The 19,811-nt window shown below is 40.9% G+C and overlaps 3 protein-coding genes across 3 annotated transcripts; 1 reads left to right on the forward strand and 2 right to left on the reverse strand.

The window, feature by feature from the left end:
- The first annotated feature begins 372 nt into the window (after positions 1-372).
- Positions 373-1,573, forward strand: cldn5b (claudin 5b). Its single transcript, XM_081613510.1, has one exon. The coding sequence runs from the start codon at positions 456-458 to the stop codon at positions 1,179-1,181; it is 726 nt and encodes a 241-aa protein (XP_081469636.1). The 5' UTR covers positions 373-455; the 3' UTR covers positions 1,182-1,573.
- Positions 1,574-3,521: 1,948 nt separating this feature from the next.
- Positions 3,522-11,056, reverse strand: acads (acyl-CoA dehydrogenase short chain). The gene is made up of 10 exons (XM_008423189.3): positions 10,908-11,056; positions 9,217-9,377; positions 8,250-8,399; positions 8,061-8,172; positions 7,368-7,519; positions 7,108-7,278; positions 5,969-6,106; positions 5,664-5,759; positions 4,420-4,476; positions 3,522-4,333 (listed from the first exon to the last, which is right to left on the reverse strand). Exons 1-10 carry the CDS (start codon positions 10,933-10,935, stop codon positions 4,181-4,183), a joined length of 1,218 nt encoding a protein of 405 aa, XP_008421411.2. The 5' UTR covers positions 10,936-11,056; the 3' UTR covers positions 3,522-4,180.
- A 1,135-nt stretch (positions 11,057-12,191) lies between these two features.
- crybb1 (crystallin, beta B1) lies at positions 12,192-16,819 on the reverse strand. Its single transcript, XM_008423191.2, has 6 exons — positions 16,734-16,819; positions 16,250-16,393; positions 15,162-15,280; positions 14,862-14,994; positions 13,525-13,667; positions 12,192-12,573 (listed from the first exon to the last, which is right to left on the reverse strand). The coding sequence occupies exons 2-6, from the start codon at positions 16,370-16,372 to the stop codon at positions 12,396-12,398; spliced, it is 696 nt and encodes a 231-aa protein (XP_008421413.1). The 5' UTR covers positions 16,373-16,393; positions 16,734-16,819; the 3' UTR covers positions 12,192-12,395.
- Positions 16,820-19,811: the final 2,992 nt, after the last annotated feature.

A 19,811-nucleotide genomic window follows, 5' to 3' on the forward strand; every position in this document is an offset into this window, starting at 1 on the left:
CCCGGGCAGGCTGACAGAATCGGTCTGACCAACAGCAGCAGGCAGGCTGGGTGAAGTGTCTCTTCCAGGGTCAGAATTCCAGGGGACAACATCAGAGTTACAAGAAAAATGTCAGAAATTCAGAAAAAAGAGTCAGAATTCTGAGAATAAAGTCAAAATACTTTTTTTTTTTTAGTGGTCCTGATCTTCTATAGAAATCTAAAACCACATTTCGTCCCTGTGACACTGGGAAGCTCTGTGGTCTCATGGGGGGTCAGGGTGGGGCGGTCAGGAGGCACCACCTCTGATCTGTAAACATTCTCCCACGTCAACATGAGCACGTGCCCTCCTCATCCTCCTCATTAGCTGACGCAAAGATGCCTCTGCTGCTGATTGGTCCAAAGTTTTACTGTTTTGCCATTGTGTGTGTGACTGTGTGTGCGCGCGCGCGCGTATGTGAGTGTGTTTCTGATCCAATGCTAAATAAAAGGCCTGAGCAGAACTTGTCCGACCAGCTGTCTCAGGGACCCAGCAGAACCGACACAACCAGAACCATGTTCACCGCCTGCCTGGAGGTCCTGGGGATGATCCTGTCCGTCGCCGGCTGGCTGCTGGTGATGATCGCCTGCGGGCTGCCCACCTGGAAGGTGAACGCCTTCATCGAGGGCAACATCGTGGTGGCGCAGACCATCTGGGAAGGGCTGTGGATGTCCTGCGTGGTGCAGAGCACCGGACACATGCAGTGCAAAATCCACGACTCGGTGCTGGCGCTGGCGCAGGACCTGCAGACGGCCCGCGCCCTCACGGTCATCTCGGCCGTGCTGGGGGTCGTCGGGCTGACGGTGACGGTGGCCGGGGCGCAGTGCACCAACTGTCTCAAGGAGGAGACGGTGAAGAGGAGGGTGGTGTACGCCGGCGGGGTCGTCTACATCCTCTGCGGGCTCTTCGTGCTGGTGCCCCTCTGCTGGATGGCCAACAACATCATCACGGACTTCCACAATCCGAAGGTCCCTCCCGCTCAGAAGAGGGAGATCGGGGCGTCCATCTACATCGGCTGGGCCGCCGCCGCGCTGCTGCTGTCCGGCGGCACGCTGCTCTGCTGCTCCTTCTCCCGGGGAGCCAGAAGCTCCTTCCCCATCAAACTGGCTCCCACCAAGACCATCACGGTCAGCGGCGAGTTTGACAAGAAGCACTACGTGTAAACCCACTGGAGGACAGTTTTGTTTATTGGACTTTTAGTTGGGCGGAAGCCCGTCCAGTTTCGGACGGTTCGCTGACCCGGAGCTCAGAAGTTCGCAGGAGAAAAGCCTGTAAAAATATGAATGTTGTTGAAATGAAGGTGAATTACTGAGGCGGTTCGTAGCGGGTCAGCACCGCCAGGAGCCTGAACTCTGAGGACAATCAGAACCAGATCATTATAACTAAGGGCTGGGATGTGGCGAGGTTCCGATCCAGTCACTGACTGTAAAACCGAGCAGGTGTTGTGGTTGAGTTTTCTACTGTTTTTGTCATTTTTGTACAGATTTCTTTTTCTTATAAACAATAAAGCAAAATGTACTGTACTTCCTTTTTTTACATAAAGAGTCTCATGTGATATTTGAAGTATTTTCGTTTTTCTTTAGAAAAAGAAATTAAGTAAGAAACATGAATTATACCAATACTGACGGAAGGCTAATGGGACAGATGCAGGGCTCTCTGGTGAACATGGTAACAAGACTTCAATTCAGAAACGAAGATCTCATCTTTATTTAGGGGTGAGTTAAATTCACTAGGGATTATCTTATGCATACAAATTGAGCCTTTGTGAAAAAAATACTTTTTAAGACAATCAGAGTGTCTATGAACTTTGAATTAGTTGCATTAATATGGAACTATAATTTGGGATGGGCACATTTCTGTTAGAACCTCTTGAGGATGGAAAAGAAACATGGCAGAAAGGCAGATGGGCATCGATTTAAAGGCAATGGTTTCAACAGGAGAGGAAAGTAAATACTGAGAGCCATCTGTACTGTCAAAGTCTTTATTAAAACTTTTAAAGGCAGAAATAGAAACATGGAAAAGAAAAAAATAAATAAGAGGTTGGACTAAAGATTATCTGGTTCCACGCCCAGAACGTTAACTTAATGGAGGGGAAAGTAAATCCAGAGATGGTACAGAGCTCCAGCGTAACGCCCTCCTCCATGGCAACCATTTATTCAAAGTCTTTTGGACTTTACTTATCTAAAACAATTGTGACAATATTCATTTTAATCAGATCATTTTAAGTATAAGTTATTGTCCTGTTCAGTACTGATAACATTTTTAGTTTAAAAGTGTAATATGTTTTTTTCCAGACACATAGAGCCATTTTATAGCACAACTCTGTTACCTTCAGTTGTTACAAAAATGCTGTATATTAAACGTAATTTGTTGCCTTAAAATTGGGCATCTGTCTCTTTAAGAAGCTCCAGCTCCTTCCAACACTCTGCTTTCAGCACAACATGGCTCCTCCATCAGGCTGTTTACAACCATCCTTTAGAGCACTGAGCTGAGTGGAAGTTTGACAAACTCACAGTGTTCCACCACTTCCACCAGGTGTTTGCTAATGGCTGCTGGCTAGTCTGAAGGAGCCGAGTGGTGAGACTCAGCTGGAGACTGCAGCTCCAAGGAGGAGCTTTGTGCAAATATGCGGCTATTAGAACGAGTAGGCATTTAGGCTCACCTGAATGATAGCCACGGGAGATACAAGAATTTTTTCAAACATGCATGACAAAAAAAAGCTACTTCAACACCAACCACTTTAAATTTTTTATTTAGAAGGGGTTCCAGTGCCCAACATTCTCCAACTAAATGCTCCAAACTGAGTTTAAGCTGAAATCAACATCCAAATGCAAGGAGAATAAAATTTTATATTTTCATTTTTTCTGTCCTTTCCATATTTCATTGTGTTTTGCATGTCCTGGGAACGTCACACAAAGTCTGTCAAACTGCAAATCTAAGAGTCTTTCATACGTCTACATGTCATAAACGAAGGCTTTCAGCAGCCTGTTAAACTGACTGACCTAATAACGGATCAAAAGTTGCTTCAGCAAAGTGTCACTTTAAGAGCCTGCACATGTATTATTGACTTGTCAAGTTACATACCAAACCTTTCAGATATATTATAAATAAAATAAACATCTGAAGTTTCATCTTCAAAGATGAAGTTATTTGGACAACGTGTGTGAAGACCTAAACAAAATCCCCTACCACACCCTGCTAGCTAGAGGAAACCTTCAGGAACTTGGCCCCCATAAGTGCTTGTGTAAAAGCTCCTGTTTGTATGTGAAATAAATAGGACTATTAAGCTGAGGTTGTGGTAATCAGGTTGGCTTTTCACACGCGGTAAACGAGTGGCGCGGCTGCAGCGAACAATGCTCCCTATCGTCAGCACAATCAGCAGGGAGCCATTCCAGCATCCGGAATCTTGGCCTAGATCAGCAGTCAGAGCCTTCACATGGAGTAACGGAGAGGAAAGGAGTAAACACACACACACAGACTGAAGCTGCTTCTTCCCACCATCATTCCAAGCTCAAACCGCTGCGTTTTTATTAACACCTGCACATAATAAATTACAATCAAATATGTACACGCTGAGCGCTGAAAGGCATGTGAGGCAAACACACCGTGTGTCATCACACACACCTTCAGATAATGAATCAAAACTGTTTCAATTAGAGCGTCTTTAACGCAGCGGAGAACTAAACATTCTGATGATCTGCAAGTGTGATCACAGTGTTCCTATTACACAACCGCTCCTGATGTTACAATGCAGAAATAGGTCAAGACGCAGGAAGGCTCTGTCGCCCCCTGGTGGTCGGACCTCTGAATGGCACATGATGAACAGTGGAAAAAAAAGAAAAAAAAAGGATTCTGGGAACGGTTTGGAACAGTACCTCAACATAAACCCAGAAACCTCTACACTTAAAATATGACATTTGGAGAAAAGATGTCCTGATTTTAAATATTTTAAGAACTGGACAGTAAAGCTCTTATTTCATTTCCTATGTGTTTCAATCAATGCCAGAATATCTTGCTGGTTTAAAACCACCTGAATCTTCTCTTCAAGCCTCAGCTAACATCAACAAAAAGGCCTTTACCATTGGGAAAACGACAACAAAAAAAAACCCTAGAAAACTGTATTTCATCCGGGATAAAGTGTCCATTTAGTGCAGAAGAGCTCCTATGACTGGTATTCCTTCAGGATCTGACCGGCGATGACCAGCCTCTGGATCTCGCTGGTGCCCTCGTAGATCTCCGTGATGCGGGCGTCGCGGTAGTGTCTCTCAGCGGGCATGTCTGTCACGTAGCCCATCCCGCCCAGGATCTGGATGGCCTGAGTCACAACACAGAAACAGAACAAGGTTTTACATCGACCAACGCTTCGGTTCTGCTCCTGTCCTCCGTTTGCCGTTTCCTTACCTGATGGGAGCAGAAAGTGGCAGCTTCAGACGCCGCCAGTTTGGCCATGGCTGCTTCCTGCGGGAAAACACAGACAAAGAAATGTCCGTCACTCATAACTGTAACAATGATCAACTTTTTATTTGGTTCCTGTGACCTGAACTGGTTTGATCACTGAATGTGTTTTTTTTTTTTTTTTACCATTGTTTAGTTTGTTTTTTTCACAAAACAAGACAAGAACTATAATAAACTAATCCCCAAAGTAAAGAAATATCAATTTGATCCCATATGTTTGTGGATTTCTTTCATTGCGGTTTTTTTTTGTTTTGTGTGTTTTTTGTTTTTTTACCAGGACTTTAAGATGTCAATTTGTTTAATCAGTTACATCAATTTTAAACTCGTTGAAATTTATTTATTTAATTATTTTAAAAACATAAAAACCTTTGTCTTTGTGTGTTTCTGGTACATTCCTTAAATTTAACATAAATCCGACATCGTCAGTTGAAATAGCAAACAGATGACAAAGCTGCTTCTCTTGGTCCACAGAGAGTCAATTTTTGCTTTAAAATGATTTGCTTGGATGCTGGTAAACACAAGTTGTGCTAAAAATAATTAGCATATCAGCAAAGCTATTCAGGTCTAAAATAGCATCTGAATGCTAAACAAGTTGCAGCAACACAGACGTTCCAAACAATCGCATTTTACACCAACAAAATAAAAACACTACATATCTTTGCCTTTGTCGTTGTATTTATTCAATACTTTAGCAGGAAAAAGGGCTTTTGAATAGAAAATGTAGCTTATTTTGTCAGTGGGCCATACAGTTTAATTAAAATGAGTCATTCCTTTCCACCGTCACCACATGCATGCTTAGTATTAGTGATTGTTGCAAATGTTTCGTCAGATAGAAACTTTTTACTAGTTGGAGTAATAAAGTGAATTTTACCACATTATCAAATGATTACGTATAAAACAGAGTTTTAACCTGTTTTTATGATCAGAACTGAACTGATTCTGTAGATTAATTGAATCCATTTGTCCTGTAAAGTCCTGGAGATCTTTGTCATGTAGCAAACTGACTGAAAGTGAAGAAACCTACAACATGATTCACCTGTGTCCGACTGTAGTTGAGTTATTTCTGCATCTAAACTCTTAAACTTTGTGACATGAGAGCAAAGGACAATAAATTATGAGGAAATGTCTGAATGAGGTCAGATTGAAATATTGAGTGTGTTCCATGCGTTGCGCAGAGGGACACGGTTTACCTTGGTGAAGGCTTTCTTTGCGTCTCGGAGGAGTGAAGCTTTCCAGGTGAGCAGGCGGGCGCTCTCTATGGTCACGGCCATGTCAGCCAGTTTAAACTGGATCAGGTCGACACAGAGAAAAACAAGAGTTCAGTCTGAGGGACTGGCAACCTGGAATTAAGAAACTGTTTATAAACTCCTAAACTGAACTTCTGTTTTCTCTGACGTCCATTTTTACCCGGTAACACACTAAACTGAAATGAATCGGACTAAAACTGGCTCTAGCTCTGTAGCACGCGGTCCCGTCTGAGAGCGGCTGGTCTTGCCTGGATGGCCTGCAGCTTGCCAATGGGCGCTCCGAAGGCCGTCCTCTTGTGTGCGTAGTCGGCGGCGCAGTCCAGAGACGCCTGAGCGATGCCGAGAGCCTGGGCCGCGATGCCGATCCGCCCGCTGTCCAGGGTTTGCTGACGGACGCACAACAGTCATGCAACTTAGACGTAAATACCACTAGAGGACACAAACATCATTATTTGCACCTAAATATGCAAAGTTTTGTGTTGAAATAAAAAGGAAAAACGTGGAGTGAACTTTATTAACTGCATAATAAACACATTAAATAAAACAGAATCACAAAATGTCACCATCACAACTATGGCTATGGGACCTTTATCATCATTAGTATATTATTATTATGGCTGCAAAAAATGATTTTAGTCATCGATTAATCTAACCATTATTCTGATGATGAATAGATTAAAAAAACAAATCGTCACCTTCTGAAGATTTTTCACTGAATATTGTAATAATAGAAATGCATGCAAATAAATACATTTTCCTTTTTTAAATAAGAAATCAAACATTTTTTTGCCTAAAATACAGCAACTGCATTCATTTAGTGAACACTTGATCATTTGTAGTAAAGGAAAATTCTGCAGCTAAAAAATAATTCCAACATCAATATGAAAATCTCAAGCCTTTCTGCTGGATTTATCAATACAGTGTGGGGCTAATCTGCCGATTTTTTTTCTTCTTTGGATTAACTGATGAGTTATTAGACAGGAAAACATGCTTAAGATGAGAATTTGAGCCAGGGGGAGCCAAAACTTTCACTTGAGGAGTTCTGGGTAGAATAGATTTTCAGACATTTTATTTCTTGCAAAATATAAAATTTTTGTACAGTTCTGACTTAAATACTGCTCTGAATATGTTGTTCTCTCAGCAAACTTTATTTAAAATCTGTGCAGTCTAGTTGACGATTAATCGCCGACTAATTTTGTTACAGATTATTTCAATTATCAATAAATCATTTCATTAATGTTTGATTCCTGTTAGTGTGACCTGCTTCTCTTTATAATCGTAACTCAATCAGTAGCAGTGGATGTCCAGCAGCCATCCAGCCAGTGAGCAGCAGGAGGGGCTGAATGTAAAGATTTACGACTGCAGTGGTGATGAAGCGATAGAATACCATAGCGATTTTGAATCCGGCGCCGCGGGGCCCTAGCATGTTGTTCAGTGGGATCCTGCAGTCCTCCAGGATGATGTTTGCGGTGGACGAGGCCTTGATGCCCAGCTTGTCCTCCTTTTTTCCCAGAGAGAGTCCAGGGTGTGGCATGGGGATCAGGAAAGCACTGATTCCCTGCAGACACAGACGGAGGGGGAGGAAGGGCGAGTTAGAGGGCGCTGCTTTCTCTCTGCAGACAGAAACGTCGTGTCTCACTGCCGTGCCTTGTGTTTGAGCTTCTTATCTGTGGTTGCGAACACAACCGTGGCCGAGGCATCCCAGCTGTTGGTGATCCAGGCTTTGGTTCCGTTTAGCACCCACTCCTCTCCGTCCTGATGGGCCATGGTGGAGGCAGCGCCTGCATCACTCCCGTTTCCTGATGTTTAGGTTCACACCGTTAGATTACTGCATTACTACTGAATGACTGCTGGAGCAAAGATCAGGCAGTCATGAAAACAGAACACACACTGTGGTTTTAAGCTTCAGGACAAGCTAGTAATAATCAGTTCCAAAAAAAAGAAAGAAAGAAATTCTCAAGTTATTTCAGTCTAATCCCAACAGATTCTAGGGTCTGTTTTTATTAAACAGGCTGTGAAAGACTAAGTACACCAATGATTTCCATTCAATAAAAAGCAACATTATTTATCTCCAAGAGAAATTAAATCTTGTCATAACTCATAATTCAAGAGTCTTCAAAGAGTTGCTGTGGACAGGAAGGATTTCCAGTAGCAGACAGTCTCGCGACAAATCCGGAAAGGCCTCTGACTGAAGACTTTTGCTCAAGCAGTAAATAATTAAATCAATTAATCGCATAATAATCGTGCGGGCTAGCTTACAGTAAAACATGCATCTGTGTGTTCTGCTCAGTTTCATGGATGTCCTGTTAAAATAGTGTTACAAATGGTAGCTATGGTTACCTGGCTCGCTGAGGGCGAAGCAGCCCACCTTGTCTCCAGCAGTGAACGGGCTGATCCACTGCTTCTTCTGTTCCTCTGTGCCAAACTTCAGGATGGGCCCGATGTACAGAGACTGAGAATCACAAAACAGTCCCAGCATTAGACCAGCGCCGTCTGCCTCGCTCCTCCATGCTGATTGGCTGCTCCTACGTTGTTAACGGAGACCACCACGCCCGTGCTGGCGCAGCCTCGGCTGATTTCTTCCACGGCCAGGCTGTAAGCCAGGTAGTCCATCCCCGCTCCACCCAGCTCCTCCGGCACTTCCATGGCCATCACACCCATCGCCCCCAGCTCCTTTATCTGAACAAGCACAACAATGGCCGCCGTCATCTTTCTTTCTACACAGGTCATGATACTTTCTACGCAAAACAAAAGATCAGTTTAGACACAAATTCCTAGAGCGTGATGAAAAACCATTTGACTCCCAACAATTTCCTTTGGTTTTGTCGCAGTTAAAATTCATTTTGATATCAGACATTATTCACCTGTGGAATTTTAATAAGGTTTCCAGAAAATCATGGCACAAAACACAAAATCTTTCTATTTTCTTTTGATAAAAACATGCCAAATAACATAATTGTGAACCATTAACATAATTATTAATCTTCTGCAGTATCTTATTTCACGCTTGAAATAAGACAAAACTAACTTCTGAGTAACTTTTTACTTTAGCAAGATATGAGCTTGTTTAAAGTTAATAATTCAACATGGGGAAAGTGTTTTGTTATAAATGAAGTCATCTGCCAGTGGAACTAGTACTTTAAATCAACCTTTTCTAACATTCATCAGTACAAAATAAGTAAAAGTATGGATGATTCATCCTGATATCGTATCAATATCGGCCAGTACTCAAAGGTGCAACATCGGTATCGTATTGGAAGTGAAAACATTTCATCAGCACACCTCTAAAAACAAGACAGGAACAGAGACTGAGCCGTCGGTCATACTTTCTTTAATGTGCAAGACTCATGTTAAAACAGTAAAATAACATTCAGTACCATTTCTCTTTTGAATCAAATCTTCATTTTTTACTTGAACTAAAGTTTACATATAATCGATCATTAACAAATCCTCTTGTTGTGCAGCTGTGTGTGTGTATTTGTGTGTGTGATAGCACCTGTTTAGCAGGGTAAACATGCTCCTTATCGAGCACGGCAGCGATGGGGGCCAGTTCTCTGTCTGCGAAGTCTCTGCAGGTCTGCCTCAGTAACTGATGCGTCTCCGGCAGCTCGGCCAGCTGGGACAGACCGCGGCTGCCATGGAGACAGACGGCTAGAACTGAGGGACAGAGGAACACGGACAGGGATCAACACAGAGGGCTGATGCTTTTGCTTAATGTTGATCATTTAAAAAAAAGAAAAGAGAGATATTAAGAAACCAGAGGAAATACAGCAAAGTACTAATATTATTTATTTACCCAAAGCAATTGAAAAATATGCACTATTAATTACAATTCCAATTATTGGTTTGCTTTATATATTAAAAAAAACATTTCATAAAACCAGGATGTAAAATGAATTTACTGCCTACATCAGAAACTGAAGCAAACTTTTTTTCTCCACTGTTGGTTCCATAAGATAAACAATAAATATGAATATATCTAAAAGTATAAATTAAAGGCATTTAGAAGTGAATTTGCATAATGTAAGTGATCTATTTGATAATGTGGGATTTTGTTTAGAACAGCATTTGAGTGGTGGGGCTCTGTCTGTAGCCTGAATGATGAATTTTTAAGTACTTCTTATAATCATGTTCTCTTATCTAAATAAATACCACAAAAATGGGGGGGGAATCTCAGCTCCGTGATTTTGGCAGGGGCCGGAATATACACTGCTCAAAAAAATAAAGGGAATACTAACATTTAAGTGAACACTGAAGTGTTCCCTTTATTTTTTTTTTAGCAGTATATTTCGGTTCAAATACAAGATTAAAAACGAAGGGGCTGTTGCATTTTATCTACTTTGACTGTCCACCACCTGTTTTAATAAATTGGAATGTATCGTGCCTGTTTTTATGGCTAATTTATATTTTAATTGCCTCTCCCACACATTGACTTGACAGATTTTTGCCCCGGATGCCCTGACAAAGCCCTCCTTAAAATCTTCGAGAACGAGCGGGAGTCGAACTCGTAACCTCCGGGGCCACCTGCTCTTCCACCCGCGCCGCTGCATGTACAAAAATAAATTAGGGTTTATTTTGATCCTTTTCGCCACTGACATAGTTAAAGATAACCAAACTATGGTCAATTAGGCTGCATAAATTAAAGTATTATTAATGTATCACAATACACTGCCGAGAAGTCCGCACTGACCAGCAGCAGGGTCTTTAAACGCATCACTAGCTACCTAGCTATAGTTTGCTCATTTAGGTGAAAGGTCATTCCCACCATCAGTAACCTTCATCAAATTAATGACCCCCTGAATGCAACATTTAAACAGCAGCACCGGGTGCTCTGATTTCCTCTGTGTAACTAAGTCGGGAGCGGAAGCAGTTTTTGATTTTCACAGCTAAACTGAAACCGTACTTAGCCAACGAGCTAACTGGAAACACAGCTACATAACGCGCTACTTGCTTCCAATCCCAGCGGGGAGAAGAGAGAAAGATCACCCAGGTTTGTTTTCCACTGGGGTTAAACTACACAAGTTACAGGTGTCAAGTAATCCAAGATGCGAGCACACAGCTGTTTGTGCTTTTAGCCATGATACTGTTAAATAGCTCTCACTTAACTAACCCGTTTCTAACATGATTCTCTAACTTGTTTGAACGTTTTCCATTGGTCTTCTTTTGGCTTTGTCCTCAGAAACTCACCTTTTCTAGCTTTAAAAAGTGCCGACATCGTACCTTCCTCACGGTACAATCCCAGCTGAAAGTTTATGAAGTGATGTGTTGCCTTCAGGGTTTATAGTGATTGTCAATACTGTATTAGGTTGGAAGAGCATCATTCGCTGAATGAGTTGACATGGTGCGATTCATATGAAAATCTTAAAATGTCCAATTTTAAAAAAAATTCAATGTAAAAAACAAAAATTGCTTGTCCTATCCATCTCTTACCATTTAGGATGACCTTTTAAAGCTAACATTAAAAGTTGTGTTTATATAATTTACGAGCACACCTAAAGAGGACAGAAGAAGAAGAAGAAGCATGTGGACCACGTGACGCATTGCTGGATTCACTGCACCTCGTAAACAACAGACCTCACTAGAAACGCAAAGGAAAAAAATTACACCAATCAATCGGCAGCATTTCGGAGTATTCAAGGGTAAAAGTAGGGTTACAGTCAACTCATCTCTTTCATAAACCGGAATGAATTGATTATTTATATTTCAATTTTCTGTACACGGGCAAAATCTTAATTAGATTTTGTCTTGCAGGTTGATTTTCATAGCTGAAGAAATAAAGTTATCATTTCAAAGCTGATTTTTGTTTTTGTTCAGATTATATCAAACTGACATTAATTTTCTTTGATGACTTTAAAGCACTGAAGTGACAATTAGAAAAAGGTCAGCTCAAAAACCAAATTCGTAAGGGCATGTTTTTCCACTGCACTGTACATAAATGTAATACATCAATATATGAAGTTGATGCCTAAAATTCAAAGCAAATTTCAAACTTTCCATTGTGAGTTGTTACCAATGCAGTTTGTGTCTGGCGCTTGATGTAGTTTGCTTTGTCTTATTTTTATGAGAAATACAAAATAATTATATTAGAAAAAATGTAATGAATGAATCCTTTGGAATTAATTAGAACATGCTGATGAAAAATTCTGACTTGTTCGATGATAAATCAGGAGTGAATACATTTCAAACTGAGTCATTTTATCCCTCTATTCTTCTATTCATCTCTGTATAATTTCCATGTTCAGTTTGTTGCCTCAACCACATAAAGTACATCGTGCGATTAATTCTGTAAGGTCAAGAGGATCGATATTTTATTTGCCTTGACACTGCGAGACAACAAGATCCACTCTAATGTTTGACTCAGATGCCAGGGCAGAAAAATGAAAGATGTAAACAAATGAGTTATATCACAGTATAAACACAAAACATACCACTTTGTGTAAAATAAATAAAGCTTATCCAGTCGCAAAGGGATCAAGTTTTTCACGTTTATTTTTTAGCACCATAAAAAGTCACTTAATGATGTCCAGTGTATTGCTCTCGATCTCTCTTTCCTTTGGGATGGAGCAACGTTGTCAGAGGTCAAGGAAAGGACCAGAGAATTGGAGAAAGAAGAAGCTTGGAGAGATAAAAAGCTGAGAGAGCTACAGCAGCACCAGGCGGTCAAGCAGGTGTGTTTCACTTGCTGGCGGTGGTGAAGGTGAAGCATCCTCTCTGGTGGAACTGCATGTCCCTGATGCGGCGCATGGACTGGATCTGGGGCTGGAAGGCGCAGAAGTCGTTGTAGTGTCTATAGTCACCGCACTCAAACAGGTACTGGTAGCCTCTGTATCCAGGGTACTGGTAACCCACCCAGCTGAGAGACACATGGAGAGGGAGGGAGTGTTATGTGCATCCCTGAGTACTTAGCTTTTAATTGCAGGAGACGATGAGGTTCCAGAGGTCTTGTAATAAGTTTTCATATCCTATCCTTTATGTTTTCCAAGTAGATCTTTTTAATCTCTGTGAGTCTCTGAGATTGATTTTACAAGGTCAACTGGAGCTACTTGATCTCATTTATGATCTTGTGCAGGACTCACAGAAAGGTCAGTGGTCATGGTTGTAATCAATACAGAGTTTAGGGAACAAGGTTCTAAGGAATATTGTTGTCTATCACTAAGAAGACATGCTTTATTTGGCCTTATTGGTCATTAGTGGAGCCTAGAAGTACAGAGTTGCATTTAAAGAAATTATCAAGTTATATTTCATGCAGAAAAGTTGTTTGGTCCTCTGTTTTGCAAACTGGTCTATTTTGGGACTTCACATTGTGACTGGGGTCCTTGGTGACATTACAGTGGACACTTCACACATATTTTAGGGGCTATGCATCTTAGGACATTATGCAGGTTGATCAATAGATTATGAGTCTCTTTTAAACCTTTGCAGTTTTTGAGGGAATTGTTTAGGTATTTATAGCAGGTAAAATTCGCTGTCCTGAGTCGTGGTGATAAATTAAATAAACTTTTTGGAGCATAGCTGTTCATCAAGGGTCAGATTAGCAATGTTAGCAATATTTAACTTTCCAAGAGGTTTATATTGTTGGGTTTGAAAAGATCTCCCAAACAGATTCTTGTAGAATCCTAAAAAAACAAAACTCCTTGGACTTCAAATAAGTCTAAGAAATATCTCTGATGCCTTTAAGAAGGTTCTGGTTGAAGCTAGAGCTTTAAGGTTTCCTTAAAAGGGTTAACAGGGTCAGAAGGATATTCAAAAGCTCCCCAAGGAGCTATCAATAACTATCTGCCTGACCAAATGTGTGTCCACTCACGCTCCTCCTGGCACCCTCACGCTGCCCACTCTGTCGCAGAAGCCGTGCGCCCAGAGGGTGGGCACATCATCCTCCTGAATCTCCATCTTGTTGCCCTTGAAGTCGGAGAGCTCAAACAGGCAGATCTTGTGCTCCAAGCTGTCCTGCAGGGAGGAAAACCAAAACACACAGAGAGAAATTTTATTCCTGGCATTTATTCCTGACTTTGTGTCAGTGTTGTCAGTGACTCTACAGAGGGCAGTGTTGTTCTAGTTTTAGCCCTCAGGGACTGGAACTAAAGCTCACTGAGTTTCCTCAATACACACCATCTTTACTGTAGTTGCTATTTTTAGATAACAGTGTACATGTGTCAGAAATAGTTTGCGTTTAAAATGAATCAAATAGGCTGACAATGCAAATATGGAGAATGACAAGTTGTTTTCTTAAAAAAAAAAGATGTGATTATTAATATTAAGCTTTTATCTGGTTCAGGCTTTACTTCCTTCAAACAGCAGTAAACAGAGTTTGGTGAACAGGGACATATCCTGTCATGTACTATTTAAATTTAGCCTAAATAAAAATGCTGAAAGTCCAGCCTTTGTCCAGCCGCTCTGATGTGGTCACAGTTCTGCTCTATAAAAAGAGACATTGAAAGCTGAGCTTTGTTTGGCTCAGCATAGCCTGGTTGAACCTTTTCATTTTCCACCACACCAAGACATCAATGGATGTAGGAATCCTTTCTATACTGAAGGTTTTTCACCTTTCACTGCATATGAAATATGGCTTCAATGGCTGTTACCATCCAATGGATGGTAAAGGACATTTAAATTTCCATTTTTAATAGTCTTGATTATACTCCCATCTGACATATGTTTTCATTAAAGGTGGAGTATTATGTATTTTTCAGCCACATAGTGCACAATAAAGTAACTATCTTGTCTTCAGTTGTTATAAAATATGACATCAAATTTGACGTCATAAAAATTTGACTTTGTAATTTAGTGCGTTGAAATTGGGCGTCTGTCTCTTTAAGAAGCTCCTGCTCTTTCTAAAGCTCCACCTTGTGGAAGTCATCACAACATGGCTCCTCTATTAACCCTTTCACAACATTTTTACCAGTGTTGCACTGAGAGGTAGCTCCTGTAATGAACTTAGCAGGTGCGCAGTTTGCTAATTGCTTCTGGCTAGTCTGAAGGAGCTGTGGGTGAGTAGCAGAAACTTTGAAGCTGCAGCTCAGAGGAGAAAATGCACCTCGGAGGCAGCACTAGGTCCACCCAGGCAACACTCCAGGTATGTTTTTCATGAGGAAGTAACAATTGACATAACACCGCCCCTTTAAGTTTGAGTGTTGACAGTACCATGCGGATGGGCCTGAGGGACATGAGGCAGTCGCTGCGGTAGGAGTTGCTCCAGGTATCCCAGCGAGGATACTCTCCCTTCTCCAGGATGAACATCTCGCCACGGAAGTTGGTCTGCTCAAAGGCAACGAAGCTAGAGAAGGTGGGTGGGTTGGGGGATGAGGGGGCCGGGCAAGGGGAGTCAGGGAATAAACACAGAGGAAGGGAGAAGGAGGACAGCAGAAAAGAGCAACACACATGAAGAAGAGAAGTACACAGAGGTTGGAGGTGCTCAGATCACTTTTCTGTGTGGGAACTTACGGGCCGCACTCCACAATGATACTACGCACTCTATCCATGCCACGGTCACACACGTTCATACACTCATTCTGGACCTCCATCATCCTACCCTGGAAGTTCTCCTGGTCGAACAGCATGATCTGCACAGAGGGGATGATGGAAGTGTTGGGTGGATTACAGGAAACTCAGTTTAATCCTCTCTAATCGTGCAGACAGATGTTGCTCATGTGATATCCAACTGGAACCCAGTCAGAATAAAGTTTCACTTTTAAAGTCATGCTTTTACAGCCTGAAACTAGAAATTATGTTAATATGAATATAAAATATATTTCACAACTTATCATAATAGGCTTTGGAGGAAATCTCTGTTTTTGTCATAGATATGGACTTTTTAGAAATAAAAGTGACACTTTTGGAAAGTTCTGAAAAAATTAACTTTAAAAAAAAAGTTTAACACTCGATATGAATTTATCTACTGTATAAATCATTGTGATTTTTTCTGCCAATTATTTATTACTTTTAGTAAAACTGGACTTTTAAAAGCTCCTCTAATCTGGAACAAACTTCCAGAAAACTGCTTATAAAGCAGCTTCCTTGAAAGATACAGTATGTAACTATTATAAAAAGAAAATATACATACATGTTTTTAACATATTTGTTAAAATTGGTGATTGACAGCACTAAGACCCTCTTCCTGGCTCTGATTGGTTGTTACTACTGGGAGGAGGCAGCGGAGCTCGATTTTTTCAGACTATCTGTTTCATATACTGCCACAACATAGTGACAGTGTGAACAAATATAATATAAAAAATATAGTTTACAAAAGTTACATACTGCAGCTTTAGGTCTGTCCACTGAAATGAAAAATTAATAAAATTTCTGTTCCAACCTCAAGTTATTCCCTTGAAAATGATATTAGAGTCTAAAATCTCTAGAGAATTTTGCATCTCACTGTTTCTACATCTTCCACTTCTTACTTGCTTGTTTTTCCACTGTTACATCGTCTCCAGCTGGATTCCTTCAACGATCCCACTCAACTCTTTCTTCATGGCCCGACAGAACAAACAAAATCTAAGCTGATGTGCACTGATGTTGCAGCGGTGACTCACTCTGTAGGATCCCATGCCAGGATCGCCGGTCTTGGTGGCCTTGCTGGTGGCAGCTGGAGCTGGGGCTCCCTTGTCCTTGGCATCAGCGCCCTGGCTGGAGGCGGACTTGGCAGTCTGAGACATGGTGAGGGGCTTCAGGAGAGTCTGTGCGTCGGATGCAGGAAGCCGAGGAGGGGGCAGAGGAGGGGGGCATCAAAAATAGAGGTGTAAACAAACGGAATTGTGAAGGTTGATGCGAAAGAACGGGAAGAGCTCCTAAACATTAACATCATCTGGAGGGAAATGTTGGTAGAAATGCGCTTTGTTAGGATTTATTGCTGTTTATGTTTGGCTCATTTGGATGCTACACTTCTGTTTGGGCCTTTCCCCTTGGCTGAGATAAGGGGTAGGAGGGGGGGGCTTGTGGATGACGGGGAGTGGACCCTTTCTCTGGATGTGCAGCTCTGGTGCTGGGCTGTGTATGGCTGTGTCTGTGTGCCCTTACCTGCGTTAGTACAGCTTGCAGTGCCGTGTGAGGGAGGCTGGCTCGTGCTGGTTCCGTCAGAGCTAGACCCAAGCTTTTATACCCTGGCAAAGGCCAAACGTATGGGCTCACGGCACAATAGAAAGCCTCGCGTCATCACAGTTGGCCTGCGCCAAAGCGGCAGGTCATCGCATAGCCTGGAAACACTGCCGGCCCCCTCTGGCCTGCCTGTAAGCATTTCACTGTCAAAGGAAAGCACTGACCCAGGCAGTTTTATCCCGGGTTGGGCTGCTGGGCCTGTGAGCTATAGCTGTATGTAGACATGAGGAATGCAAAGATCCAGGGGGACACAAAGAGGTAATCACCTACACAGGCTAACAACAATGCACCATATTCAATAGCCTGGGGACCCGAGAACAAAGACAGAGCATTTTAAATCACCGTCCTTTAGCTCTGACGAGCCAAAACAAGACAAAACATATTGAAAATATGCAGTACTTCCCACTGAAAAAATGCAAAAATAAATTTAATTTTTGCATAATGTTTACATTTTAGACATTTCACTAGCTTAGCACCAGAATAGAGGTTTTAAGCGAGAGTAGGGTTAGCAACCATCACTGTGCCTTGGGCAAAGTTCCAAGTCAAGATAAACTGTTTGTTTTAACCTCCATTAAAACTGAACTGAACCTTTGTTTGGATGCATTGGCTGTTACTCTTCTGAAGGGTTACACTGATGTGTGTGTTGTCTGCTTTGTAAGATCACCATAAGGAGTTTATTATATTTTAAAAATCCATACAATTAAATTGACATCCGTCAAGTTTCAGAACTATACCAGATGCTAACATAGTGGCTTTTGAAAGAATACCTTAAGGATAAAGTTTTATTTATCTGTCTTTGTGTTGGTCCTTGGAGTTTGGCACTTTTCACAGCATCTATCAGGAAGCTGGTCATTTTGCCTCTTTGCCATTTCATTTAACGACTAGATTAAAAGTTTTCAAGTACAAAAAAGAGCTATGTGTTTCTTACCGACCATGCACCAAGAATGTTTTGTATCCACTTTGACAGCCAACGATTCAAAGTTATTTTCAAAATTCTTTTCATAGCTTACTGTAGGGATATGGGATTATAAAGCAGGAAGTTGCTTTGAGTTATTTTTGGTTTGATCAGAGGTCATAATCTGTCATATTTCATAAGAGTCATCTGGCCCCAATAGAGATGAGACCTAACAGGATAGAAGTAGTGTGTAATACAACATGATAAAAATAATATGCAATATTAAGTTATATTTTGAACTTTTTATGAGTATTTATGCCTATAACCCTGAAGTGAACTATAAGATTTCTCAACAGATTTAGAAGGGACCAGCCAAAGTGTGCATACTCAGACCAAATCAGAAGTTTTTATGGAGAGTCAGGATGAGCAGGGCTCCGGTTTGAGTCTCAAACCCTTAACAGCATAAAACAACTAGATAGTTTATGTCTGCCTTTGAATGTCATGAACTTGTCAAGAATTAGCTAAAATGCTAAAGTTAGCAAGAATTCTGTCAGTAGGATGTGGGCTATCACATGACCTTTGGCAACGTACTACATCTAGAATACAATAACAGCATAAGTTAAAATTAGCTAACATTAGCTAGGATGCAAACATTATCTAGCTAATGTTAGCTAAAATGCATTCAGTAACATGTCTGCTATCGAAGGCAAAACAGCAGTTCATAAGCTAACATTAGTTGAAATGCTAGCATTAGCTGAAATGCATTCAGTAGTGTGCTACAAAATGAGTCAAAAGAAGTGTCAGAAAGGACAGGAAGTTTGAAATGGTGAAGGGACAAACCAGTGGTAGCCTAGTATTTTTCCAAACCTACAAAACAATATTTCTCCTTACTTCACTAGTCAGTGGTTTGGAAGATGATCAGCTTTATATCAGTTGGCTATGTTCTGAGAAATTATTACTGTCTCTAATTCAAGCAACTTGTGACAACACAAAACGCTGAGGGGAATTTTGTTGAACCTTTCGTCAACTGAAGACTCAAAATAACTTGCTGATCAATCTTTTATTAAAAACACCACTGCTTTAATTGAAGCTATCCTTTTCACTGATCCTTCCGGGAGTGAAATAAAGGTTGCCGCTGATCATGTTGATAATTCCAGGATTATGTCAGATGGATTACATCTGGATTATGTCACCTCCGCTGTGATGATTTCCAGTTGTGAAGCGGGATAAAAAAATTATTTGATATATGCAGATTAGGTGCAAACTAATCCTGCAGTATAATCTGTATGACTCCCAAATCATCCTATGATACAGCTCATGCTGGAGTCAGACTCATCTCATGATGTATTAGTGGAGACTGAAATGTGTTCTCACAGTGATGCTGTTTGATACTAAATACCTGAACAAATGTTGAATTTATATTATTTTATATTATTTTTATGATTTTTTTAAAACACACTTTTAAAATCTTGATTTTTATTATTTGAAGTTTATTGTTTTCTTAATGATTTGTCAAAAACTAGAAATATTTCAAGACATCTCAAAAACATAAAGGTAAGGTGTATACTTTAATGTCAACATATGTCTCATCACTGTAGGTTTTAGTTTTAGCGTTCAGGTGTTCAAACAAGACAAAATAGAAGTAAATAGGCTTAGTTCATGAACTAAACCACATTTTATTCGTCAACATGGTATAAGAGGACAAATTTTAGATTGATGTATGCTTGTAGTTAATCTTTTAAAATAGTCTGGCATATACTTAATTATACTTCTTGTGAATATTTATGTGACAGTTGTAATCAGTTTCTAATGTGTTCAGGCAGTTAAGGCATAGAACTCCATCAGGAAATATCAAAATAAAATATTAGCCTCATGGAAATAGTTAATTAGTTAATAAGTCATGTATTGTCTATGTGCAGGTGATTAAACCTGAATTTGCTTGGAGTAAAGACAGAACACCCACTGGCTCATTTTATGGTTATTTGTGTGATGTATATTCACCAGATTGGGGGCTCATCCGGGATGCCAAATTGTTTTCCCTCCCAGGCTTGTATGATGAAACCATGCATGGGGCAGGCTGGAACTCCTGACTGAAGACAGCCAAC

Source organism: Poecilia reticulata, chromosome 12, assembly GCF_904066995.2.
Source record: "Poecilia reticulata chromosome 12, P_reticulata-male-v2, whole genome shotgun sequence".
Lineage (NCBI taxonomy): Eukaryota > Metazoa > Chordata > Actinopteri > Cyprinodontiformes > Poeciliidae > Poecilia > Poecilia reticulata.

Excerpts from the sequence above, each read along its gene's own strand:
- acads (XM_008423189.3), bottom strand. The coding sequence starts at position 10,935 with ATGTCGGCACTTTTTAAAGCTAGAAAAG. Across the intron at positions 5,760-5,968 it reads GCAAGCTGCAGGCCATCCAG|TTTAAACTGGCTGACATGGC; the intron begins GCAAGACCAGCC and ends GACCTGATCCAG. Across the intron at positions 4,477-5,663 it reads CAAAGAAAGCCTTCACCAAG|GAAGCAGCCATGGCCAAACT; the intron begins GTAAACCGTGTC and ends GTTTTCCCGCAG.
- crybb1 (XM_008423191.2), bottom strand. The coding sequence starts at position 16,372 with ATGTCTCAGACTGCCAAGTCCGCCTCCAGCCAGGGCGCTGATGCCAAG. Across the intron at positions 14,995-15,161 it reads ATCATTGTGGAGTGCGGCCC|CTTCGTTGCCTTTGAGCAGA; the intron begins GTAAGTTCCCAC and ends CACCTTCTCTAG. Across the intron at positions 12,574-13,524 it reads GTGAGGGTGCCAGGAGGAGC|CTGGGTGGGTTACCAGTACC; the intron begins GTGAGTGGACAC and ends TGTGTCTCTCAG.
- cldn5b (XM_081613510.1), top strand. The coding sequence starts at position 456 with ATGCTAAATAAAAGGCCTGAGCAGAACTTGTCCGACCAGCTGTCTCAG.